This window comes from Hyperolius riggenbachi, chromosome 10 (assembly GCF_040937935.1).
Source record: "Hyperolius riggenbachi isolate aHypRig1 chromosome 10, aHypRig1.pri, whole genome shotgun sequence".
Classification (NCBI taxonomy): Eukaryota; Metazoa; Chordata; class Amphibia; order Anura; family Hyperoliidae; genus Hyperolius; species Hyperolius riggenbachi.
Genome location: NC_090655.1, coordinates 126,029,634 through 126,056,787, shown reverse-complemented (window position 1 = coordinate 126,056,787; position 27,154 = coordinate 126,029,634). Strand labels below are relative to the sequence as shown.

At 43.4% G+C, this 27,154-nt stretch overlaps 2 protein-coding genes across 4 annotated transcripts in view; one reads left to right on the top strand and one right to left on the bottom strand.

The window, feature by feature from the left end:
- Positions 1-27,154, top strand: part of NFKB2 (nuclear factor kappa B subunit 2) — an 83,732-nt gene that overhangs the window by 31,723 nt on the left and 24,855 nt on the right. For 2 of the 3 annotated variants that reach the window (XM_068257919.1, XM_068257921.1), the window contains exons 2-8: positions 9,287-9,367; positions 16,130-16,217; positions 20,277-20,317; positions 21,686-21,784; positions 22,234-22,385; positions 23,548-23,648; positions 25,430-25,588. In XM_068257919.1, the coding sequence (XP_068114020.1) occupies positions 9,287-9,367; positions 16,130-16,217; positions 20,277-20,317; positions 21,686-21,784; positions 22,234-22,385; positions 23,548-23,648; positions 25,430-25,588 (721 nt within the window). The remainder of the gene's footprint in view (positions 1-9,286; positions 9,368-16,129; positions 16,218-20,276; positions 20,318-21,685; positions 21,785-22,233; positions 22,386-23,547; positions 23,649-25,429; positions 25,589-27,154) is intronic. The other variant, XM_068257920.1, reaches the window with a different exon arrangement.
- The window catches only part of LOC137535995 (PH and SEC7 domain-containing protein 1-like), a 492,113-nt gene continuing 483,710 nt past the window's right edge, over positions 18,752-27,154 (bottom strand). The window contains exon 19 of the transcript XR_011024492.1: positions 18,752-18,822. The gene's annotated coding sequence lies outside the window, so the exon portion shown is untranslated. The remainder of the gene's footprint in view (positions 18,823-27,154) is intronic.

The following is a 27,154-nucleotide window of genomic DNA, read 5'->3' as shown; positions in this document are numbered from 1 at the left end:
TACCTGTACTGTTTTTTAGCGCCCAGCTTGGTTGAGTAAATGGTCATGTTATGTACATATTTGCAGTGCATTGCCAGTAACGCCTATATGCTGTATAGTCATTTTGGTGTAGTAGAACATGTTGTGCAATGCCACTCCTATTGTTTCGTTGTAGATAAAATTTGTAATGAACTTTTTGTTAGTCAGAAAAATTTCCTCCCTGGGCTGTCTACAAATGTTCCTGTTATACATTCTCCTCTTTAACCATAAAAACTCTTGCGACATTCCATATCTTACATTTAAAGCTGAACTAAAGCAAAGCAAAGGAAAAAGTGCCCATTACATCTTTTTTTATCCTTTATCTCTGATGGACAAATAAATGTGGCATTTAGGAACCAGTCTTTTAATTAATTTAGCAGATTTGTGGCAGAAATGTGATGAAGCAAGGGATCTGAGCAGGTGTGTGGTGCAGCGCAAGAAGGCAGTTGGGACCAGGTATTGCTGTAAGCACAGGACTCCCGGGCACACCATCTCAGTTTCTTCTCAGATTTAAGGTGGGAGATTTGACAGGTAAAGCAAAGCGCACAGGAGACAAATGTTAGCTGTTTCTTTCGCTGGCCATACAGTATTAGACATTTGTAATAGATTTGACATGAATATTGAAACCAATGATAATCTATTTGAAAATAGACTCATTGATCAATCTCCAGTCATTTTGTCAACGGAATATTGATCCAATAAATCTATCCTACATTACATTGTGAGTGGCAGGGTTGAGTGGGGATGGGGCAAAGATGCATCATCAAGGTTACCATAGTTTTGTAATACATTGAGTGAAAACATGAGTGAAGTAGTTGCTGCACTGTGTTCGCTCATAGTAGGAGGCTGAACTGCTGCCATGGTAGGGCAGCTAATTTCCGGGAACTGATAGGGACCCAGACATAAGAGTGTGATGTCATCACTGGAATGTCAGGAGTCTAAAACATTAGTCCAAGCACACATCAATCAGCAGTAGGTTCCAAAAGTTCTTATCACATAGTTAATGCACAGCTTCCAGAGGTTAATCAATCCACAGCCTCTAGAAGTTAATCAATCCAGCACCCGGGCATCTGTCAGGGAAAATCTCGCCCTGTAGCTGTGACCAGTATTAGACTGGTCAATGCAAGCTGTATGCCTGGATTCCTTGGTTCATCAGGACCCCAGTGCCTCATACAGACCTCCGTGTGAATCAGTGCCTCAAATGAAATAATGCTTCACAGAGCATAACTCCATAAAACCTGTGCAAACTATTTTAAAATGCATTCGCATACAACTCGGATTAAAAACAGGCTCGGAGTTTCTGGTACAAACTCAACACCCTGATGAAGCACCCCATGTGTGGATGCGAAATGGCTGTCGACCTCTGAACATGCTGTAACCCTCTGTCTCCGAGGTGGTCTGTACCATTGTAGTTTTGAGATTTTAATGATGTTTAATACAGTTTGGCGTTTTATATTGGATGTGCCCGGCCGCTTTCTCTTACATTGAAAATTGGTCTTTATATTGGCTTAGAGCACTCCAGTGGGCCATATTAGCAGGTCCTGTGCACCATTTCTCTACATACAAATATTCGAACCTCCCACCTCTGCCTCACATTCAGGAACCACCACTCAGCGTCTTTGCACGAGCTTCCATTTGCTTCCTAGCTCAGATAGCGACACACTTCCACAAACCTACTAAGCAAGCTCTGTGATTGGGACATATAGGCCTCCAGTTCTGTACAATTGCTTCTAATATGAGTAAACTGTCCTTTTGGTATCGCCTTCAACCATGGGGGTGGTGGCAGCTTTCCTAGGAGAGGTACCCATTTCCATCTGTACTTTTAGGCTGTGTTCACATCTAAAATCGGAATCGCTGACGCCAGCAATTTTCGATTTTTTTTGAGCTTTTTTTTTTTCACTCTCCTGGCGCTCCACCTGTGCGCTACGATTTTGTACAAAGCGCTTTTGTAAGCGCTTTTGCAGAGCGATTCTGTTTTTCACTTCCTGCTGTCAGTCAGGAAATGAGCTTTCACCCGGAAATTAATAAATACAATGTATTTATTCATAAAAGCGTGAACGCAATCGCCGGATAAATCGATTTGTGAGCGTTTTGCGCTTTTCCTATAATTCCCATTGTAGCAAAATCGCCCTGAAAATGGTACATGCAGCACTTTGCTAAGTGGAAAGTGGACAAAACGCGCTGATATGAACTGTCCCATAAGGAATCATTGCACAAGCGATTTTCAAAATCACCGACGCTCAGAAAAAACACCCTAGGTGTGAACAAGTCCTTAAAACAACCTGTACTGAGTAAAAATATTTAAAATAAACACATGAGGTAACTTCAAATGAACATTACATAGTTACCTTGCCATCAGTTCCTCTCAGAAGCTCACCATTTTCTTCTGACAATAATCCCTTCCAGTTCTGACAATATTTTGTCAGATCTGAAATATATCAGTTGCTGTCAGTAAAATATCAGTTGCTGTCAGTTATAGCTGAGAGGAAAACTGATGTAACAATAACAATAACAATAATATTTATATAGCGCTTTTCTCCCTGGGGACTCAAAGCGCTGTGACCCTGCATTATGCAGTCTCAAAGGCTAGGGAAAAGAGGTGAGTTTTTAGCTTTTTTTTAAAGAGGAACTGTAACGCCAAAACGGCCCCTGGGGGGTACTCACCTCGGGTGGGGGAAGCCTCAGGATCCTAATGAGGCTTCCCACGCCGTCCTGCGTCCCTCGGGGGTCTCGCTGTAGCCCTCCGTGCAGTCCGGGCAGCGGTGACGTCATTATTTACCTTCCTGGCTCCTGCGCAGGCGCTCTGATGCCTCTCGGCGCCGAAGTAGGCGGAAATACCCGATCGCCGTCGGGTCTGCTCTACTGCGCAGGCGCAAGTTTCCGGCGCCTGCGCAGTAGAGCGGACCCGACGGAGATCGGGTATTTCCGTCTATTTCCGTGCCGAAAGTCGCCACAGCGCCCCCGCTGGAGCCAGCAAAGGTAAATATTGAACTGACAGTCGGCACAGTCGCCGGCTGTTCGGAGGGCTGCGGCGAGACCCCCGTGGGACAGAGGACGGCGTGGGAAGCCTCATTAGGATCCGGAGGCTTCCCCCACCCGAGGTGAGTACCCCCCAGGGGAGGTTTTTGTTGTTACAGAGTCTCTTTAAAGCTGTCCAGAGAAGGAGCCTCTCGTACTGATTGTGGAAGTGAGTTCCATAGAGTAGGGGCTGCATATGAAAAGGCCTGAGCACCAAATGTTAAGTGTATCCTGGGAATAACCAGCTTCATCTTGTTGGCAGAGCGGAGGGTGCGTGGAGGGGCATAAAGTTCCAATAGATCCGCTATGTATTTGGGTCCCATGTGGTGTAGAGCCTTGAATGTCAGCAGGCAGATCTTAAAATTGATTCTCCATTTTACTGGCAACCAGTGAAGAGTTTGCAGTACTGGGGTGATGTGTGAGCTGCGGGGGGCATTGGCTAGGAGTCTGGCTGCAGCATTCTGTACTAGCTGTAAGGGGCGCAGAACCTTATCTGTAGATCCGATTAACAGGGCGTTGCAGTAGTCTAGGCGGGAGGATACAAATGCATGAACCAGGGCAGGTAGGTCTTCAGCTGGGATTAGGTGTTTTATTTTCGCTATATTTCTTAGATGGAAGAAGGAAGACTTGACGACAGCTGATACCTGCTGTCTGAGTTTTAGATTTCCATCCAGGATCACCCCAAGGTTTCGCACAGAGTCTTTATACTGTACAGTATCTCCCCCAATTGCTAGTTTGAGGTGGTGAGCGTTTTGAACTTTATCCATCATGTGTGGACCACCTACCACCAACACCTCTGTTTTGTCAGAGTTCAGCCTCAGCCAGCTGGTGTTCATCCAATTTTGTAAATCCACTAGACACGCATTTATGGATGCTGATGGGTCTTGGGTGCCAGGCTTGAAGGACAGATACAGTTGTGTGTCATCTGCATAACAATGGTATCCTAAACCATAGTTCTGGATTATTTTGCCCAGTGGGAGCATGTAGACTGCAAAGAGTAATGGTGATAGTACAGAACCCTGTGGAACTCCATAGGCAAGTGGCACTGGATTAGAGTAGTGTGTGCCCAGACATACTTGCTGTGTCCTGCCAGATAGGAAGGTCTGAAACCAGCTAAGAACAGTACCCCTTAGGCCACAGTAATTCTTCAGTCGCTGGATTAGTATTTCATGGTCCACAGTATCAAATGCTGCTGACAAGTCAAGAAGAATCAGAATTGAGCAATCACCCTTGTCCCTTGCAGTAAGTAGATCATTCATTACTCGGACTAATGCTGTTTCAGTGCTGTGCCTTTTCCTGAATCCTGACTGAAAAGTATCAAAGATGTTGTTATCTGTAAGCCTGGCTTCTAGCTGGTTGGCGACTGCTTTCTCGATAACTTTTGATAGGAATGGTAAGTTCGCCACAGGTCTGTAGTTGGTTACAGAATCAGGATCTAGTGATGGTTTCTTCAGGAGGGGTTTTATGATTGCTTTCTTTAGTTCTTCTGGGAAAAGTCCACTTTGCAAGGAGCACTGAGTGATTTTGTGAAGTGCTGGCCTGAACAGCGCTGGGCACTGCATTAAGGATCCAGTTGGGCCAGGATCCAGGTCGCAGGTAGTGGGGCGGAGACTTTGAATGAGAATTCCAAAATCTTCTACACTCAGAGTGTCAAAGACTTGCCATGGTGGTACGGTAGTAGGCATATGCAACGTCCAGTGGTCAATTGATGTTGTTGGTGTAATGCTGGCACGGATGGTAGACACCTTGTTTGTGAAGAAGGCAGAGAATTCTTCACACCTTTCCCTGGAGTATGTGGTTGGGGCTTTTAGGCAGGAAGGATTGCAGAGTGATTCCACTGTGTGGAAGAGTTGAGCAGCTCTGTTGTTGGCTGTAGATATTTTGTGCGAGATAAAGTCTGATTTTTTCTTGGTTATTGCTTGTTGGTATTGTCTGAGGTGTTGAACTAGGCTAGATTTGTGCTCCCCAGTCCCTGATTTACGCCACTGTCTTTCTAGTCTGCGCCCTTTCTTTTTTAGATCCATGATGGTTTTGTCAAACCAATTAGCTTTCTGCTTTTTGGTTGCTGATTTGGTGCGCCATGGGGCAATACTGTCAAGTGTTTCATATATCGTGTTGTTGTACTGGGTTACTAGAGAGTTTGGGTCCATTTGACTGTGGAGCAGATTTGTAAAATCCAGGTTGGCAGTTATCCTCTCCGGTGTTAATTTACTCAGGGGACGGGTTTTGATTGTTTCTTTAGGGAGCTGCTTGATAGGGTGATGTTCAATAGTAAACTGTATTATGTGATGGTCTGACCATACCACTGGGGTTACTGTTATGTTACTAATGTCCATTCCAAGGTGGAACAGTAAGTCAAGCGTATGCCCTCCTCTGTGGGTAGCTGATTTTACAACTTGTGTGAAGCCTAGTCCACCCATGAGATTTATTAGTTCATTTGCATCTTGTGATTGAGTGTTATCAGCCTGGATGTTGAAGTCACCAAGGATGATCCATCTCGGATAAGACAGAGCCAGCATGGCCAGAAGTTCTGGAAATTCCTGTAGGAAAGGGTCAGCATCTCCGGGGGGACGATAAACCACTAAAATTTTGAAGCCTTTACCAGCTGAGATCTGGGCACCTATACATTCAAAGGACTTTGTTGAGCCAACATTCAGGGCCCTGAGCTGCAGAGTTGTTTTGCCACAAATTGCTACACCCCCTCCTCTGCGGTCTCGTCTTCCCTCACTTAGGACTGAGTAATTGTATGGGATGGTTGCTTCCAATGTGGGGCCCGCATTGGCATCCAGGTTTCAGTGATGCATGAAAAATCGCATGTCTGAATAAGGTCCGCAATAATGGCTGTCTTATTGTTTATAGAGCGGGCATTGCAGAGCAATGCAGTGACTGCATGGGGCTTAGCAATGGCGACTGGGTTCACTGCCGGGGTGTTACTGCATCTCTGACTAGGGACATGGTAACTTCTGCTACTTTCAGCCTCTGATTTCCAGTACACATCACTAGAGATCGCTGGAAAGTTCTTTTCTTTGAATGGACCTGGGTCCCTGAAGTTGGACTGAGACTGAGTGTGGCACTTTTTATGGGCCTGGCCGCCTTTTTTACCTCTGTGCGTTTTATTTAAAATCCCTAGAGATTCCAGCAAATTAGCTTGTTTTTTTCCAATGTGAGATGCAGCTCTCAATGGCCTGAGAGATAGTAAGAAGCTGGCTGTATAGATTAACATTGCTCTTTGGGAAGGAATGGGTTAAGTAAGCTCTTCCTTTGATTGTTGTTGTTTATCAGTGGGGGGTAGACAAAAGCAAATGCTGGCCTTCAGAAGTCCATTGATATGCAGAAGCATGGGGCCTACTAAGGTTTACTTAGAAAGTCAATGGAGTCAATATAATTTCAGCCTCTGAATGCATTTAAAGTATTTGTACAGTCTGCAAAAACGGATTGCCAGCTGAAAGATATTACTTCTGTTTGGAGAAGGAGGATGAATTCCCTTACCTTGGGAAGAAGACTTGGGAAGGTAGGAGATCTGCTTGCTGTGTTGCATGGACATGCTTTTTATTGTGTTGGTTTGTTTGAAGCTGTGGACCTCATGAGTATCCAGGTGGAGAAATCCTATTCCATTGTGTGTCCTTGTAGGAGTAGAGAAGGCTTTTGTTTGTTTGTGTGGATTATCAGCTTCCCAATCCCATGCAGGACTCCAAAACCAAGGTCAGCTACACATGACTTTCATGGTGAGTACAATCCAGCTTGTAACTTAGCCATCCATAAACTTCCACGTTTCCCAGAAGGTTCCAGTTGTAGCCAGAGATTTCATGGTGCAGAATCTGTAAGTATTTTTGTTCCTTCTGTGCATATATGTGATTAATGCTTCCCAGAGCCGAGACAAGGTGTGGAGCAGGTAAAAGGAGAGGCTGCCATCTTGAGCGCGCTCAGTGAATAGCTGTACCAGGTAATGTCCATGTTTCCCTATGGCTCAAGTGGCCGATGTTACTGGTTAACTGTGTGTTGACCAGAAAGCTGTTATGGGTAATGGCCATTTTCAAAATGGAGGATGGGAAACCCCCTTGATCACAGTGAACAAACAGGACGCGGGACAGGAGAAAGACACTGAGGCGTAGACTACATGGAAGGTAAGTATGACTTGTGTATGCTTATTTTGACTTTTAATTTTCAGTTCAGGTTTTCTTTAAAGAGACTCCGTAACAAAAATTGCATCCTGTTTTTTATCATCCTACAAGTTCCAAAAGCTATTCTAATGTGTTCTGGCATACTGCAGCACTTTCTGCTATCAGTCACTGTAATAAATCAATGTATCTTTCCCCTGTCAGACTTGTCAGCCTGTGTCTGGAAGGCTGCCAAGTTCTTCAGTGTTGTGGTTCTGCTATGAACTCCCCCTTCCAGTCACCTCTCTGCACACTGCCTGTGTATTATTTAGATTAGGGCAGCTTCTCTCTTCTCTCTTATCTTTTACAAGCTGGATAAATCGTCCTCTGAGCTGGCTGGGCTTTCACATACTGAGGATTACAGACAAGGGCAAAGCTGTTTGCAGGAAGAAAAGAGCAGCCTGAAACTTCAGTGCATGAGAACTGCAGGGGGAAAGAAACACACAATGATCTCTTGAGATTCAAAAGGAAGGGTGTATACAGCCTGCTTGTGTATGAATGTATTTTCTATGTGTGGACATACTGTACATCAACCTACTTCCTGTTTTGGTGGCCATTTTGTTTGTTTATAAACAAACTTTTTAAAACTGTTTTTAACCACTTTTAATGCGGCGGGGAGCGGCGAAATTGTGACAGAGGGTAATAGGAGATGTCCCCTAACGCACTGGTATGTTTACTTTTGTGCGATTTTAACAATACAGATTCTCTTTAACCTCCTGAGCGGTATGGACGAGCTCAGCTCGTCCATCACCGCCGGAGGCTGCCGCTCAGGCCCTGCTGGGCCGATTTTCTTCAAATAAAGTGCAGCACACGCAGCCGGCACTTTGCCAGCCGCGTGTGCTGCCTGATCGCCGCCGCTAGCGGCGAAAGAGGGTCCCCCCAGCCGCCTGAGCCCAGCGTAGCCGGAACAAAAAGTTCCGGCCAGCGCTAAGGGCTGGATCGGAGGCGGCTGACGTCAGGACGTCGGCTGACGTCCATGACGTCACTCCGCTCGTCGCTATGGCGACGATCTAAGCAAAACAAGGAAGGCCGCTCATTGCGGCCTTCCTTGTTTATTCTGGGCGCCGGAGGCGATCGGAAGAACGCCTCCGGAGCGCCCTCTAGTGGGCTTTCATGCAGCCAACTTTCAGTTGGCTGCATGAAATAGTTTTTTTTTTAATTAAAAAAAAACCCTCCCGCAGCCTCCCTGGCGATCTCAATAGAACGCCGGGGAGGTTAAAGAACGTACATGTTACATGGTGGCTTTTTTTCTTTTCAATTTCTATGTCCAGAAAGTGATTTTTTTTTATTTTTTTATATCACTATACTTCTTTGTCAAATTTATATTTCAAACTTATATTTGCGTTTCTGTGCACAGCTGGGTGGGAGTGTGAGATTACAGGGAGCGTCGGGTGGACAGAGCTTGTCCCACTCCTTTGTCAAATGTCGGCAGAGGGGAGTGCATACAAAGAGGATCACCAGTGAGTATTAGGACAACATACTACACACGCTGGCGTGTATAGTTTTAATATAGTGTCAATTGAGGTGTCAGTCACCAGGCAAGCTAATATCAGTGAGTGAGATTAAGAATTGTTAATGAGTAAAGAAAGTTAGCATCATAAAAACATAAAGGCAGAAAAAAAGATAGAGGTGCTAAGAATATTTCCTGTGTTTTTACTTGAAACTGACACTTGCATTTCCTAGTGAAACAAGCCCAGCATAGCAGAATGCCTGATCAGTACTGCCTGTACACAGCCTTATGTATACACTCGGATGTTTTGCTTCCTGCTGTGAGAAGTGGGTGTTGCTGTGACGTGTCATGTGACCTTGGCGTCACTTCTCAGAGAGCTGGTATTTTAGGGACTTTCCTCTGCTGCTCCAACTTTCCTGGGGCTCTTGCCCTGCCTTTATTTTGTACTTTTCCTTGCACGAAGCACAGTCTGTCCAGTATAGCTGCTTTCCTGTGAGGTTTCCTCGTCTCTTCTGAGCAGCCTGCCAGGCTTTTATCATGGGAACTGTGTAAAGTGAAGGAAAGACGAGAAGTGTGTGAAATACTCAGTAGCCTGCGTTTTACGAATGATCAGCCTTTGAATCTTCCTCCATCTCTTTACCAGGAATCTTTTATGAATTTAACAAACAGCTGGAAGAGGAAAATGAACGGCATGTCTGACTTCAAAGAGGAAGAGATTGATCCTGTAAGTACCATGTCAGTTTCCTTATACTTCATCTGATTTGAGGGATTTAATGTGACGGTTGTTTGTAATGTGAGTCTATTTAACCCTCCCAGTGCTGGTGCATTGTTTTCGGCTACTTAAAGGGGAACTGAAGAGAGAGGTATATGGAGGCTGTCATGTTTATTTCCTTTTAGACAACACCAGTTGCCTGGCAGCCCTGCTGATCCTCTGCCTCTGATACTATTAGCCATAGCCCCTGAACAAGCATGCAGCAGATCAGGTGTTTCAGTGGTTCAGACTTATAAGTCTGATCTGACAAGACTAGCTGCATGCTTGTTTCTGGTTTTAATCAGATACTACTGCAGAGAAATAGACCAGCAGGGCCGCCAGGTAACTGGTATTGATTAAAAGGAAATAAACATGACAGCCTCCATATACCTCTCTCTTCAGTTCCCCTTTAAAGGGGAACTGAAGAGAGAGGTGTATGGAGGCTGCCATATTTATTTCTTTTTAAGCAATACCAGTTGCCTGGCAGTCCTGCTGATCCTCTGCCTCTAATACTATTAGCCATAGCCCCTGAACAAGCATGCAGCAGATCGGGTGTTTCAGACTTTAAAGTCAGATCTGACAAGACTAGCTGCATGCTTGTTTCTGGTGTTATTCAGATACTACTGCAGAGAAATAGACCAGCAGGGCTGCCAGGCAACTGGTATTGATTACAAGGAAATAAATATGGCAGCCTCCGTATACCTCTTACTTCAGTTCCCCTTTAAAGACCCTATTCCCAGGGACTGCTGCTAAATGGCAAGAGCAGAATAAGTGTGCCTGTCAGTCATGCTGTGGTGTTCCCATTCCCCAGAGTCCATACAGCTCCTCCTACTTGGATTAAAGGCCTGTTCCCAGCCACAGCATGACATCATGTGGCTTATAAATATGTGGGCTGATGTTATGCGGATGTATAATGTTTAGGTCACAAGATAAAAAGAGCATGGCTTGCATGTGTATTAAGCACAAGGTACTACAGCCATTATCTCAGAAGCTGTATACTCAATGGGGTTCATTTACCTTGTCTATATAAACCATTTAAAGCGAACCTAAACCGAGAACTTCCTCTCTGCTCTAAAACATAAGCAACAGCATAATAACCTTTAGATCACCATTTGTTGCAGCCCACAGAACTCCTACTGAGATTCTGCAGAGTGGTTACTTCCTGGTTTCATGGGAGCATAGAAGGAGTAAAGGTGGCCATACATCTATAGATTTAGCAGCCAACCCATATCCGATTCTATAATTATTATCGAATGAAAATTAGTGCTGCCAAAAGCATGTTCAATCGATGTATCAATCAGATATGCTGCATGCTTGATCGGATTGCTTGATCAGATTCAATCAGAGAGAGATCTGTCTATTGGTTGGTCGGCCGCCAAAATCCGTAGATTTATGGCTATCTTTAACCCTCCTATGTTTACCTATTAGAACACAAGTTGGCACATCTGCAGACTTTACAGATCGAACGGAGCTGACAGCTCAAATTACAGTGGCTCATTATTTGCAGATAAAGGAGAATTAAACAGGCTGTTATCTCTAAATACACACAGGGTGGGTTTCTCTGTGTTTCCTTCTGTCCTGTGGAAGAGTTTAGATTCGCTTTATGCACACAACAAGCCAAAAAGTTCTTCCAATATGATGTATTTAGGGACATTTTTTTCAGTTTGATTGCACCCTTTGAGCACAGAGGTATAATGAGTGAATTTAGCCTCGTGGGGGTGAATAAAAGGAAGCATTTGGTTGCAGTTCATCCTTTCTGAGACACAGCTATGTGTAATGCTCCGTATACACCTTGATAGGTAATATCCGACAGATCTGATCTGATTTTTCTGATTGATTTTCTCATAGAAGTGAATAGAAATCAATCAGAAAAAAGATCGGAAAATAGGAAAGTAAATCTGCCCAAAAAACAAAAACCTCATTATGTATTCCCTGCATAAGGCCAGCTATAGCATTTATAGTCGCAGGCCAGATCTGTGTCGTTTCTCATGTACCGTAAGCACTGACCTGTATTTCTCTATCCTCCTTCCCCACTGACTCATTGTTGTTTGTTTAGCAGTTATTGTCAGAATAATTGTTTTAGGTGACTGCTAGACAGAAATGAGGAATATTTATACAAGCGAACAGCTTAACCTGGAAGAAAACAAGCTTGCAGGCTTCCTCTTTTTGGTGTGGCAGTGACTGCAGTCATAGTACAGTAAGAGCTAAAGTTGAAAATTTCCCCATATAGTAATGCTGAGGAAGGGAAAATTTCCACTCTAGTAGAGTACCTTCACTTTGAATAGTCTCTTCTACTGTCATACCAAGATTTCCAGAATTCTTTCATGTTCTTAAGATATGAACCTCCAGAAAACGAGATTATTGCATCAAGCAGGTACTCCTTTCATTTTCCACAGGCAAGCCAGAAAATGGTCACTATACAACTTTACTAGTTTTTGTTAGGCCCAGTCTCCATTAAGAAGACAATTGTATTTGTAAATGCTTTATTTTTTTTTTTAGTTTGCTTTTAGATTTGTGAAGTTTTCTAATATCTGACTCCTGACACAAGGGACTTTTTTAAATAACAAACTAATTGACAGAAAGACTGATAGAGGTGACTTCATTCTGGCCTGGTTTGTCTATCCTAAGCATTTGTCCTCACAAACATGACATCACAGTTCTGTGCTCGCAGGCTAAATACAGAAAAGATGATTTTTGTTGTTGTGGTAATGCATATAAACTACATGAGAACATGAGACCATTCTAGATTGCACACTGCTGTCTCTCCCTGCAGCATTTTTAGAATTGTGCGACCACACTTTCCTTTACCAAACAGCAGTGGTGAGACGCCTGTGAATGAAGATACTGTTTCTTTGTGTACCGTAATTCTTTTACCTCTGTGAACTAGCAAATTGTGTGACGTGCTGCACCGTCCCACGCTGCTGTGCTCTGTGCTACCTCATTCTTTCTGCCACTCTGTTTAAAGAGCTGTGTAAAGAGCAGAGCTGATCTGCCACTACATATTCTCTGTTTACCTGAGTACCTTCTTTGCAATGGAGATTCCTGTTAGTCAGCAGTTTCTTATGAATCACAGCAAGGAAAACAATACTATCCTAGCAGCAGCTAGTCTCTGCACACTTTATGCTGGGCATACATGGAGCGAACCGGCGGCTTGATTAGCCACCGGATCGACTTCCGCCGTGTCCCCGCGGCCGCCCGGATCGATTCACGCTTGTCCCCACAGGCGCTTCCTTATCTTCCTTATCTTCTCCTCTATTGTCCGCCCGCGGGGATCGAGCGTGGAATCGATCCGCACGGTGATCGGAACTGTCAGAAATTATCAATCAAGCCATCAGCCGCTCGATTGATAAGGAAGAATCGACCCGTGTATGCCCAGCATTACACAGGCGATGGACCTTATGGTCTCTGCAGCTATTAACTGTTTACAGTCAGAAAACAATGCTGATTTCCCAGTTCTCTTATGTCTAAGCTTAAAGTGGACCCAAATTAAAAATACAAGATTTCAGAAATAAAATCTATTTTCTAAATTATAATAATAAATAGCAGCCTTTTTTCAGCTGCATGATGACAAATATAAAATATTTTACATTTATTAGAGGAACCCCTCCATTCCTTTCAAATTGCCGGGATTTTTCCGGCAAACTGGTGGAGTAGATGGTGTCTGGCAATGGAGGAATTGCTAATGGCTGCCCCCAGTATAATCCTAGCTATGAAAAGAGAAGGGTGAAAAACATGCACTGAAATGATCATAGGTTTGAAGGAGTATTTATTTATCTATGTATGTGTCAGAGTGGTGCAACTAAATATTTTTAATTAAAAAAATGTTTGGTTTGGGTCCGCTTTAAGGTGCCCATACACTCATCAATTTGTGCAGATTCGATTCGACTGCTGGGAATAGATTCCCTAAAATGTCATTGATTTTGACAGAAAATGTATTAAAGAGTAACTGTCAGGCTGCAGAAGCTAATTTAAACCTCTATTCTCCTGTGTTAAACAGTTTAGAAGGAAGCTCAAAAGCCATTAGTGAAGATAAACATTTCAGTTACCTTTGATGTGTGCTTATCTTAAAGTCTGTTATAGACCCATAAAGACGCAAGCCGCAGCTAAACTGCAAAGCATTCTGGGGCCCTCCCCTCGGCTGCTAATGAGACGGTACAGGAGCTTCTAATCAGTCCAGCACGAAGCACTGATAAATCTCGGGGCAGAGTACACTGCAGGACTCAGCTATTGTTCCTAGCCACATGGCTCATTAATATTCACTGCACACCGTGTTGTTCAAGAATGAGCTTATCTGTGATCAGAAGCAGGCAGGACATGAGGACACATTTGGCTTCACAAACATGGAGCCTGCCATGAGCTGTCAGGAGCATCTATCTCTGCATATACTATATACAAAATCTGTGAAATCCAAACGTGGACAGTGAAATGCATATGTAATGTAAGTACAGCCAATCTTTAGCTACTGATATATGTGTTTATTTTCTCTGAGACCCTATACCTAACAGCTCCTCTTTAAAAGTATCAATTGGACAGGATGGAAAATGTAAAACAATCATGGGCAGGGTAAGCGCATTGGCAGATTGATGGCCTATAGCTTTGCACTGCATTGAACAGTGCAACTCTGCAGTTCGATCGATTTTTCAATAGATTCCCTGCAGGAATATATTGGAAATTGTTGTGCAGTGTATGGTGGGAATTGATTCCTTCTGATTGGATTCTTTTCAGAAAAAGAATAGTTTTTTTTTTTTTTTTTTAAACATTGGGTGGAAATCTAATTGTGTATGGCCAGCTTAACAGTGCAGTCCGGCACATGGGGCTGGAGAAAGCCCCAGGTATGTATAAATCTGTTTTTGGTCTCTGGTACACTTTAGGTTTGATCCAGTAGTGAGTGCGAGGCAACACTTAACTTTTTGATGAGTATTTTCCTCACACAGACTGCAATAAAAGCTTGACATAAGGTGTGATCCTTTCCTTCTCTATAGAAAGCCATAGTGGAGTTCTGTTTTGCAGATCCCTTTCCCCTATATTTCTGCAATGAGAAAGCCCCTCTCTTCCCTGTCTTTCTCATATACTTTGATGTCATGGTCATCGTTCACTGAAAACATGCTATTCCTGACTTATATGACAGGCTTATTTGTCTCCTGTGGAGGCTGTGGTAGTGGTCAGGAGGTATCTGATAGACCTATAGTAATTTTTTTTTTTTTTTTACAACACAGCCACACCCTCCCACTGCCATTTTATTATACATATAGTATATATCTCTATATCTATATCTGTTATCTCACCAGTCTGGGTCCAGAGCATAAATATAGGTAGAATGTGTCACAGCCACAGTAAGGGTTTGTTCACACCTAGGGTGCTTTCAGGTTTTTTTAAGTGCCGGCGATTTTCAAAATCGCCCTAAAAGCGATTGTGCAATTGATTCCAATCCGCTCACCAAAGCGCTGCCTGTACCATATTTAGGGCGATTTGCCTCAATTGAAGGTATAGGGAAATCACAAAGCTCTTGAAAAAACACTTTGTATAGGGATTTCCTGAACGCATTTATTCTTTTGCGGGGTCAAAGAGTTCACTTCCTGACTGCCGTAAAACGAATTGCTCTGCAAAAGCGCTTTACTAAAAATCACTAATGTGCAGGTAAGCGCCGGGAGGCGCTGAAAAAAAATCGGCATAAGTGATTTATGTGAACAAAACCTAATAGAGGAGAGTTCATGAGTGGAGTTTTTTTTCACATGCGGGTGATTTAAAGCCTAGGTTCTCATCATGTGAGACGGGTACCCCAAGGGGTAAGTCTGATGGTTCCAGGGGGTACTCAGGTTTGATATACTTAACCAAGAATAACAAATTTGAAATTTTTTGAAAATGATAAATCTTATTTAAACAACACCAAATTAATATTTTAGCTAATTAAAAGCAATAGTAAATGCTTGGAAATGGTTTAGAACCAATTAGCATGTACTACAATTAAATGTTTGTCAAGGGGTACTTGTGATGTTTACTATGCATGCTAGGGGTACTTGGTGAGTACAGGGTTTTAAAAGGGTTACACTGGTTTAACCAGCCTGGCGGTATGGACGAGCTCAGCTCATTCATTACCGCCGGAGGCTGCCGCTCAGGCCCTGCTGGGCTGATTTTCATCAAATAAAAAGGAGCACACGCAGCCGGCACTTTGCCAGCCGCGTGTGCTACCTGATCGCCACCGCAGCGCGGCGATGCTCCGCACGCAGCGGCGAAAGAGGGTCCCCCCAGCCGCCCGATCCCAGCGCAGCCGGACCAAACATGTCCGGCCAGCGGTAAGGGCTGGATCGGAGGCGGCTGACGGCAGGACGTCGCATGACGTCACTCCGCTCGTCGCCATGGCGACGAGGAAAGCAAAACAAGAAGGGCCGCTCATCGCGGCCTTTCTTGTTACTTCTGATCGCCTCCGGCGATCAGAAGTACGCATTAGGAGCGCCCTCTAGTGGGCTTTCATGCAGCCAACTTTTAGTTGGCTGCATGCAATACGTTTATTTTTTAATTAAAAAAAAACGTCCGGTCGCCAGCCTGGCGATCTTAATGGAACGCCAGGCTGGTTAAAGGAACCGGTGTTAGGTGGCCTTCCCTATTAGCCATGGTGAAATACAAAAAGCCTAATACATTTGCTCTCTGTACTGCCAGTGTTTCGCTGCTGTGAAAAGTCAGGCCTTATTAGAATGCACAAGTAACATTTTATGCTTTTTTTTGTGTCTCCCCAAGCAGTACTTTTGCAATGGAAATGTGGACATAAGTGGCAGTTTTCCTTTTAATTCATTTATAGAAGCTCAAGACCCAGAGCCTGAAATATGTAAGTATTCTATAAATCAGTTGTTACCAGTTAATTTATTATGAAGGTCACTGAAGGTTTTGGTTTGATGATACTGATAACAGCATGGTGGAGAAAGACTGGCCTGGCTGCCAGCAAGGAGTGTTTACTAGTGCCTGTTGCTAGTACTTGCGTGTCTTACTAGTTCCCTGCTGTCTATGTCCTCCCTGACTTAATTAAAGCCTGTGCCACCTGCATTTGCTGCCGTATGAGAATGTTACCTTTACTGCAGCAAACACAGGCGGCAAAGGCTTCAGTTAAGCTAGGTGAGCCGGCGGCTGCCTGGATACTTGCATTTGTGACAGGCAGCCGGGGCGATCTTTCATGTGCCACCCTGTAGTTTGTGTGAAGAAAATGACTTCAGCCATTACGTGTGATTATGGCAGAATCTGGCAAAAACAAGTGCGCAGTGATGTAAACAAATGGAATATTTCTGCCGGTTTAATATAAAGCTGATACAAGCTTGATTGTGCAGTATTACCAAATCTGTGTAGCAGACGTATCCACTTTAAAGGGACTCCGAGCAGTGCAGAAACTATGGAAAGATGCATATAATTTTAAGGCTCTCTTTCTCCTCTTTCCAATGGTATATAAACCGCCGCCGTGAAATTGCAGCGGCCGCGATTTCAATCTCGAAAATAGAGAATACTAAAAGGCATAGGGCGACGATTTAGGTGTCGCCAGAAAGAGGAGAAAGACAGCTTTAAATTGATATCCATCTTTCCATAGTTACTTGTATTACACAGAACGACACTTTCCCCAGTGTCAGCAGCTCCATTCAGCAGAATGGAGCTGCTGACTTTAGGAAAAAGTCGCCCTGTGTAATACAAGTAACTATGGAAAGATGGATATCATTTTAAAGCTCTCTTTCTCCTCGAAATAGCGAAAACTAAAAGGCGTAGGGTGGCGGTTTATATACCATTGGAAAGAGGAGAAAGAGAGCTTTAAAATGATATGCATCTTTCCATAGTTTCTGCACTGCTCGGAGTCCCTTTAAACTGATATTTTAGGTAGTTTCTAGTCTTACATAAAAAATTTAGGATTGTACAATCATGATAATTAATGGATACTTTAAAGTGACACTGAAACTGAAAAAAAATGATATAATGAATTGTATGTGTAGTACGGATAGTTAATAGAACATTAGTAGCAAAGAAGAGACTCCTATTTCTATTGTCAGTTATATAGCTTTTTTGTGTAACATTGCATCATTCTCTAATATTTGCGGTTTACAAACTACACTCTGCATTTTAAACTATGAAACAGAGCAGAGCCAATGACCCTTTGAACTTCCCTGCAGTAAAAGTGTGTCTGAAGTTGGCTTTCACTGTTTGTTTGATGTATAAGTGCTTCAGTAAATAGCACTGCTCTCAGACAAAATTAGTTGGTGCGCTCAGAGAAGCTCCTCTGCATAGATAACAAGTGACGTTTCTTAACTATTCCTGTACTGGAAACAATATGACACTTATATCTGTGCTACTAATTTCTTAGCTGTACTACACATAAAAATTATTATATCATAAGTTTATTTTCGCTATGGCTTTTACCACTGCTGTTATTGTCATGCGGGGCACCTTAACCCTGACACCATGTACACTACATTTTCAGCTCGGATGATTCACTGGTTTTAGCAGGGCTGGTTCTACACTTTTTGCTGCCCGAGGCAAACTTGTCAGGATGCAATCCCCCCCCCCCCCCCCCCCCCCCCGTATGGAATGATTGTACAGCACCCGACAATTTACTCTGCTTCAGTTAAAGAACAAGCGACACCCATGCTAACCTAGTAATAAAAAAACACATATATAAGTAGATAAATACTACTTCTACTTACATAACAGATGTATTGTGCTATCCACGTAATAATTCCTGTAACTTTTATAAAGGAAAAGCAGAAAATCCTATTGCAGGCAGTGGCCATTTTGCCAAGCTACATCAAATCCTCCCTGACTGTTGTTTTCTCCCCTCCTTTCTCTTGCTCATTGTGTATTCGTTAGCTGCCCTCCTCCCAGAGTCTTTGTTTTTATTTACACATCCAATCACTGAGTCACCTCAGCCTTGCTTGTAAACACAAGTGATCAGTTAGGCAGGAAAATAAATGGAAGAGGAGGAATATATTATAGATAAAAACTCCCAGCATTCAAAAGAACTCCCAGCATTCAACTTTTTGGCACTGTTTGGCACTAGGGCCAGTGCTCCTAAAATATGTGATAACGCCAAACCATAACAGCAGAAAAAGTTTTAAATGCAGGATTAGCATCTTTATCACTTAATACACTCAGACCAGTTGCTGTTGAAATTTGATTTTTATGGTGACAATAACGCTTTAAAGAGAAACTCCGACCAAGAATTGAACTTTATCCCGATCAGTGGCTGATACCCTCTTTTACATGAGAAAGCTATTCCTTTTCACAAACAGACCATCAGGGGGCGCTGTATGACTGATATGGTGGTGAAACCCCTTCCACAAGAAACTCTGAGGACCGTGGTACTCCTGGCGGTTTCCTGTCTGTGAACCTTGTTGCATTGTGGGAAATAGCGGTTTACAGCTGTTTCCAACTTCAAAAAAAGCATGCAGCAGCAACATCACCTGCCAACAGTAAAAATGTCACCATGTAATAAATGTCAGAATGTAAATCAGGGATTTAAAAGATTTTACAATGGACAAACACTGACTAAATCATTAATACATAATTATTGTAAAAATGAAGCACTTTAATGTTCTCACATGATATGCTACAGCTCAACACAATAGCATACTGGCTGGCTGTGAGTCTGTGAGTCTCTTCCTACTCTGACTACATGCTGTTAGTGGAAACACAGTACAAAAATGCTGCCTCTGTAATCTCTACCGCCTGATGCAAATGTTTCACCTCCACTTCATGAGAGAACCGGCCCTGAGTTTTAGGCCTGAACTGAATATTCTCAGTGTGAATAGGACACCTCCCTATTAACCATTGAGGTAGCCTGTTGCTTGGTTTGGGACTGAGAAGCACACACTACTTTAGCTGAAGCAGTAGGGCACTGGTTGTGAAGGTAATACTAGTTCATGCCTCACAGCGCCTGCATCAACCTCTTCATTTGATGTGACGATAGATATTACAGGTGGTGGGTTGTCTTAGAAGCACGGCCAATGCTCTAAGGACATCCACTATAGAAGAAAATACCAACCAGGCTGGAAACTTTCCAGCAGGTGGATTATTGTTTCTAAGATAAAAATAATTCTGGGCCCTGCGTGGTTTACTTACATCTACGTGTTGCTGCCTCTTGGTTAGTCTTAGGTGACACCTTCGCTTCTCCTTTATCAACATTTTCTGTTTTGCTTTAAACTTCCCCATCCATCTGTGCACATTCTATAACTTTCTGTGGATGACAGACAGCCTGCTCCTCTCCTTTATTTCAAAACTCAGACAGCGTGTTTATTCTGCTTGGAATCCATCAATTACCTACAATGAAGGAAAAAGAGCAAACTCCTATATAAAGGAAATGTTACTCTACCAGCATGTGCTGTTTCAGAAACCTATGAGCTGATTAAAATGCTTGAATAAAATGATGTGCTGTAAATGATTTTTTCTGATGTAATTGTAACTTACAGTAGGTATTATTATTAATCTTGACAGCTACAAACGTCTAAACGAAGTTTTTCACTAGTCTATCTCCACATGAGGGTTTTTCAAAGTTTCCTTTACTTTTAACAGCACTTCCTGAATGGCATTGCCACAGTCAGAATTGTGGAATGCTGGTAGGATGGCCAGCTGGCATCTCTGTACAGCTCCTTGTCTTGGTATGCCTTGGTAACCTTGAGAATCCCCCATGAGAGGATGTAAATAATAATCTTTGGTAAGAGACTCAGATTCTTCAGATTATTAATACCTCCTTTAAGTGACTGCTACATAGGAAAAAGCCATTTACAGTGGAATTTATTCTAGGACAAATGTATCATATATATATATATCTGTACACATGTATTTTACATTTTACAGTCAGGTTGTACCGTTCTCTCCCTTTTTGTTTACATTTATATTTGTGTTGGTCTCATTGCAGCCCATGGTCCATGCTTGGCAATTGTAGAGCAGCCGAAACAAGTAAGTATATTGGGATCACGCTAAAGTTGTCATTTTTTGAATCTTTAAATCTAGACAGATCTGATTATAATCCTGAGTAAGGGCCGTTTCCATTACATGCGGTGTGATGTGGCTACATAGCCGCATCGCACCGCGGGTGTCCTGAGCCGAATGCCCTGCAATGGAACAGTTTCCATTGTGTGCAGGTTGTGCAGAGAGATCCGAGAATCTGCAGCATGCAGCAGATCCTCGCACAGCTGCGTCCGCCTGTTGTGCCCTCCATACACTTCCGCATCTCCCGACACGGAAGTGACGCGAATGGCAGCGGAAGTGATGCAATGTGGCTATTACAATGAAAAAGGGCCTTTAGAACAGTTATAACAATAATGCCTTTCTCAAATGTAACACCGACCTCAAGGTACTGTATGCTCGCATCACACTTCTAACGTGCGATGCCACTTAATGCAACTTGTATATTGTGGAAGGACCTTTACATTTACACCTTTCATTGTGGATGAAAATCAAGCATGAGTTTAAAGGGACTCCGGGCGACACTCTGCTGAGTGTCGGGCTGTTCCTTCCGCGTATGAAGCGGCTGACGTCACACGCCGGCCGCCTCGCGTCATCACAGCGGCCGGCGTGGCAGTACGGCGCATGCGCGCTTTAATCGCGCATGCGCAGTACTTTCATGCCGGCCGGCGTGTGACGTCATACGCGGAAGGAACAGCCCGACACTCAGCAGAGTGTCACCCGGGCTGCGGCCAGTCAGCCATTCCAGAGCGGGGACTAGGAGAGGAGCCAGGACGCCGTCGTGGGACCTCCTGACCAGCACTGGGCTGGAAAAAGCCCCGGGTGAGTACAACTTTCTTTTTTTACTTAAGCTCGGAGTCCCTTTAAGTGCCCTCCAATGTTTTTTGGCCCCCGGCTTAGCCATCTACTGTGCTGTATTAATCTTGTATGAACAATATTGCAGTTGTCATGGCAGGAATCCTTCTGCATGTGTCCCCCCCTCCCCCTTCCTCATACAACAGGACAGACAGCTGAGCAGCACGCCTTGTGAAGAGATCATGCATCAGGTTACAGTAACCTAGCATGTGTAATCGCCAGGGTCCTGCCTGGAGATCTGAGGGAATATTACATATTTTTACAGCTGACAACTTTTGAATGTCAAGCATTTTAAAAGATACAAAAATATTGTCGTACTCACTTATCAATCCCACTTGCCCACTCAGAGTTTCGGCCTGATTCTCATGTACTGTAATTGTCAACAGTTTTACTACCAGTGTGCAGCCAGTAACTGTTCTAGGATTAGCTACTAAATATCTTACCAAACACATGTTCACCAGTATCTGAATTTGCTATATTTTGTTAATTTACTGATCTTTGCAGCGTGGTTTCCGATTTCGCTATGTGTGTGAGGGGCCATCTCATGGTGGTCTACCTGGAGCATCCAGCGAGAAAGGGAAGAAAACGTACCCTACAGTTAAAGTGAGTATATAACAAAAGGTGCATGCTGGCCTAAAAAGATAGACTTTACCAAGCACTGGCTTATCTCTGCATAATTGCCGGATATTTTGATCATATCTTATGATTTCTACTAATTAGATAAAGACTTTCTGCAATAACTACTGTGAATGTATGAATTATTCCCCATTATTATGAAAAATGGAGGAATCAATAGTTTGTTGTTTGCTTATCACTACCATTGAACAAAATCTTGAGGATTGTTCTCATTGTGTGACTCTCTGTACTTGGCCTCTTTAATAAGCTGCAGAGTAGAAAACAATAATGATACCAACAGAGCTGTATAACTTGTCCCTAGCCGATTATTGGCATGCATTAATGACTAACTACCTTCATCAAATAAGAAACCTTTCTCTACAGCTTCTGTATTCTTTGTCAGTGTTTGTTCATTCTGTATATATTTTCCATTCCAGATATTTAATTACGTAGGCATGGCCAAAATTGAAGTGGATTTGGTCACACACACAGATCCACCTAAAGTTCATGCCCACAGCCTGGTGGGAAAGCATGCCAATGAGACCGGAAGTTGTGTGGTGACTGTGGGACCTAAAGACATGACTGCTCAGTGAGTATCTCGATTAATCAAAATACTGTATCTTCACTACTGTTTGCTTTCTTATTATGCTGGATGTTTTGCAGTTTTCTTGTTTACATCTGTGATATTCAACCACTTCCGGACTAGCAAGGTTGAAATCTACATCCTGCTTGTGGCTACTCAACTCTGGCAGGATGCAGAATTCAGCAATCGTCACCGCCCGCTCTGCCAATCACGCAGACAACAAATTCCCCCCGCAACCCACTCGCCTTGCCGTCACTATGGCGGCAGAGCTCTGTGAGTCGGTCAGGAGCCGATTTCAGTGGCTCTTGACCCTGTCATCACTGTAAGCCAATCCCATTTGCTTACTGTATTTTTCGCCTTATAACACGCACCAAAAAACGCCCCTTTTCTATGCATTTTCGCAATGCAATCGTGTAAATGCGTACGCAAATTTTTTCGATCCAGAAATTGCAGCAACTTCCCCCCCCCCCCCCCCCAGTTTTGGGGGCGAAAAAGTGCATCTTATAAGGCATAAAATATGGTACATTGATGGACAGGATCAGGAGCCAATAAAAGCGGTTCCTGACCGGCGCACAGACCTCTGACTATTTTATGAAACTTATGCAGTGTGCCACTTAGTGAAAACAGACACCGTCTGTTCTCATAAGCTAGCGTTGATTCAGTCGGCCTTAGTCGCCATCTGGTTCATCTAGCTGATCTGGAAAAAGTTTGTAAGACCCAAACTTGTGTTCCATTTGCCGGGACAGAGCAAACTGATCCGTAACAGGCTGATGTGAATGGATCCTGTTGCTTTGCATGGGATTGGTACGCATCTGCTCAGATCCGTTTAGTTCTGATACACGGAACATTTTTACTGGCAATGTGAAAGGAGCTTAAGCCCTCAAGAACCAGGGGAATACTAAAAATAAGCTTGGCATTACCTAAATGTTAGTACTTCTTCAGTTGTTACGTGCTGGGAAGTTATTTTATAGATAAGATGAAAAATGATCTTCTAGAAGAGTTAATCTAGGGACCTTTGAGTCACTACACTGATATTTAGAAATGTTTATATTTTCAGAATACTTTATAGCAAAGTGGCTTACGCAATTTCTGACTAAACTTTCACCCATGCTCTGAATAAATCTCCATAAGTGTAATAGTTTCATAATATTTTTGTATCTGTATTCAGGTTTAACAACTTGGGAATTGTGCATGTTACAAAAAAGAGTCAGATGGAGATCCTGAAAGAAAAGATGAGGCAGCAGATACTGAGAACACGCTCACTCACAGGTAAGACCTGACCTGCACTGCAGTCCACGTTCTCTACTGTGACATTGGTATTTTTGTTAGGTTCCTTTTTTATACAGTATAGTATTTCACCTGTTTGTTGTAGCTTAGAGATGCTAGAAAACAACATTCTGGAGCAAACCACTGTCTTCTATTGTCATCAGTCTACAGGATTAGTTCTGCACATTTGCAAATACGCACTAGCCATGTTGGTGCGACTAACCTCCTGGTTCAACCGTGGCCGCTAATCCTAGTGTCCTAGCAGTAGGATGTGCATTGCAGTGTATACTGTGACAGATACTTACATGGAGGCTGCCTACAGTTCCACATAGAAACATGGAGCATTGCAACAGCCTGTTGCAGGATCCAAACAAAAAACACTTATTCTTTGAAAATGCCTTATCAGCTGCACTAAAGACTCGTATACATGCTTGATTAAAGTGAACCTGAGGTGAGTGGGATATGGAGGCTGTCCTATTGATTTCCTTGTAGCAATGCCAGTTGCCTGGCTATTGTCAGAATTGACAAGATTAGTTGCATGCTTGTTTCTGGTGTGATTCAGACACTACTGCAGCCAAATAGATCAGCAGGGCTGCCAGACAACTAGTATTGTTTAGTAGAAAATAAATATGGCAGCCTACATATCATTCTCTCCTCGGGTTCACTTTAACCATTTCTGCCGCTGGGATGTGAGCTTCACGTTTGCTGCGGCAGGGACGCAATAGTCACGCCCCTGCAGTTTGGGGGGCTGCATGCGCGATCGTGCGGGCGATGTTGCTGGCAACGGGGGATTGGTGGCAGTCCCCTGAGCCAATCCGTACATGTCCACTGAGAATGATCACTGTTTTTGGTAAAAAACAGCGATCATTCTTAAATCGTGCCGCCGAGATGTCTCCTGCTCACTCATTTCCGCTGCTCATCATTAGATTTATGAATGGGAAATTTGTTCCCACTCATTTATCTCCCCTCTAGGCCACCGTGATGCAGGCATCAATTAAATGCCTGCGTCACTTCCTCAGCATCCTTCCTTATAGAAAGGACTGCGCAAGGACATCTTGTGGCCAAGTAGTAAAATTACACTTGTAGGCATTAGGGAATAAACATTATTTAATATAAGTCAAGAGGGTATATTATTATTAAATTATGGGCTAGAAATTAGTAAAACTGAAAAAATGAATCTTTATTTCCAAATAAAATATTGTCCCAATACATTGTACGAAGGATATCATTTTAACATTGTAATAACCAGGACAAATGGCAAATAAAATCTGTGAATTTTAATAACAGTAGCATGCATTATTTTAAAACTATAATGGCAGAAAACTGAGAAATAATGATATTTTTTTTCCATTTTTCTTATTTTTCCCGTTAAAATGCATACAGAGTAAAATAATTCTTAGCATAGTGTACCACCCAAAGAGAGCTCAATCCCCAACCAACAACACACACGTGATCTGCTCAGTGGAGCAACTCCTCCCGTGCAATAGATGATCCTTTTGTGCATGGCGTTCCCCTGCACGCCGCCACTCAATCGTCCCCCAGAAGTCCGTGCCCCCCACCCGCACGCATAGCAACACAGCGCATCCTAAGCTGCTTAGCAGACTCACATTTATGCAACCCAGTGATGATGCCCAAGGGGATCGACGAGCGACTTTACTCAGGTGTGTACGCACTTTTAGGGTAACTCTCAGATAGGCAATAAGGAAAAGAAGAAGACATTTCATACTGTAAAGTGTGCAAAATATCCAATCATTATTTTATCATAATGGACTTTTTTTTCACAGAACAAGATGAGAAAAATATTGAAGCAGAAGCTAAAGACTTAAAGAAAGTTACGGATCTGAGCATTGTCCGGCTGCGGTTTACAGCTTATTTGCCGGACAGCAACGGAGCTTACACTCTGCGCCTGAAGCCGGTCATTTCTGATCCCATACACGACAGCAGTAAGCTATTACACTCGTGCAAAGTGTGATAATGTTCTAGCTGCAAGCAGCACGCAGCATAGGCCTGTTATATGTAAAACATCAAGCATGTGTGCATTGTAATCATTTCATTGTAATTCTGTGCTTTTTGTCACCTATAGCTGGCATATATGGAATTAAGTATTCCCTTACTGCAGGCATGTCCACTATCCGTCCCGGGGCCCAAATGCGACCCGCTGAGTCTTTCCTGGTGCCCCCCAAAGCTCTACAGTTGTTAATGCTATGCGGCCCGCAGGCTGTAGCTACGATGCCACGTGCAGTTGCCGCTCTACCTCCCTCTTTGTTTGCCTTTATCTTATCCGCCACCACTGTCATAGCAGCCACTGATTAGCAGCTGTTACTATGCCAGCGGCAGTAACAGCCACTGATTAGCAGCTGCCACTGTGCCAGCAGCACTAACCGTCACTGAGTAGCAGCTGCCACTGTGCCAACTGTACACAGTACATGGTTTAGTTCCAGTAGAAATGGTGTATTTGTCAAGATGTCACAGGCATATCTCAGTTTTAACAACATAACCTTCCTCCCCCCCCCCCCCCCCCCAAAAAAAAATGTTGACCATAATCATATAAACAGATTCTATAAGGTGTGTCTGAACTGATATGTGTCAGTGCTTTATCTAGGGATTACTATAACTGCATCACAGAGGAAGACATGGCCACTTCCAATGTGCAGCAGTCTGGGATTGAAAGGACTTTTATGGTCATAATGCATGAACAGCTCTGCACACCTACAGCCAGGGTGCACACCTAAAGTATGTGGTCCCTGAATTTTACTGCCTTTCAGCCTGTTCACTACTGGTGAACTTCAAGGGATGAAATCCACACTCCTGTGGAAGGAGATAAGTCCATTTTATTGAGGCACAGACAGAAGCATAAGACTGCACACCCTTAGTCCTAGCCCCTCAGTACTGGTGGTCTTACTTCTGTTGACAAACAAAGGGTTAGTTAAGTGAAATGCTGATTTTTCAGTTTCAGACACTGTTATGCTGGGAATACACGGCTCGATTCTGAGCCATTTAGATGGCTCGACAGATATTTTCCAACATGTCCGATCTCCTGCCTGATCGTTTCACCGCTCGATTCCGCATTGAACACAATGGAAAAAGAGATAAGAAAAACGAGCGGAAGATAAGAGAATCGCCCCCGGAATCGAGTGGGGAATCGATCAAGCGGGAGAATCGAGCGGCAACATCGAGCCGTGTATGCCCAACATTAGAATTATTCACTTAGGCAGGGTTCCACTACTGCAGTACAGATAGCCACTGCATTGGGTATGAAGGAATGATCTGCATAGCTCCTTCCACTTTCTCATTGTGTCCCATAGGAGTCTTCTGTTTTAAGAAAGAAGTGCAACAACATTTGGATTCGCTACACTGTGTACTCCTTTTAGTCTCCTCTCTCTAATACTTTCCTGTCAGAGTAAGGATATACTATACAATTATGGTTATTTTTGATTTATAAAGCGCCAGCGTATTTCATGGCGCTGATGTTTTTAAAAGCTTACATCTAATTTAGTGAACAATTGTTA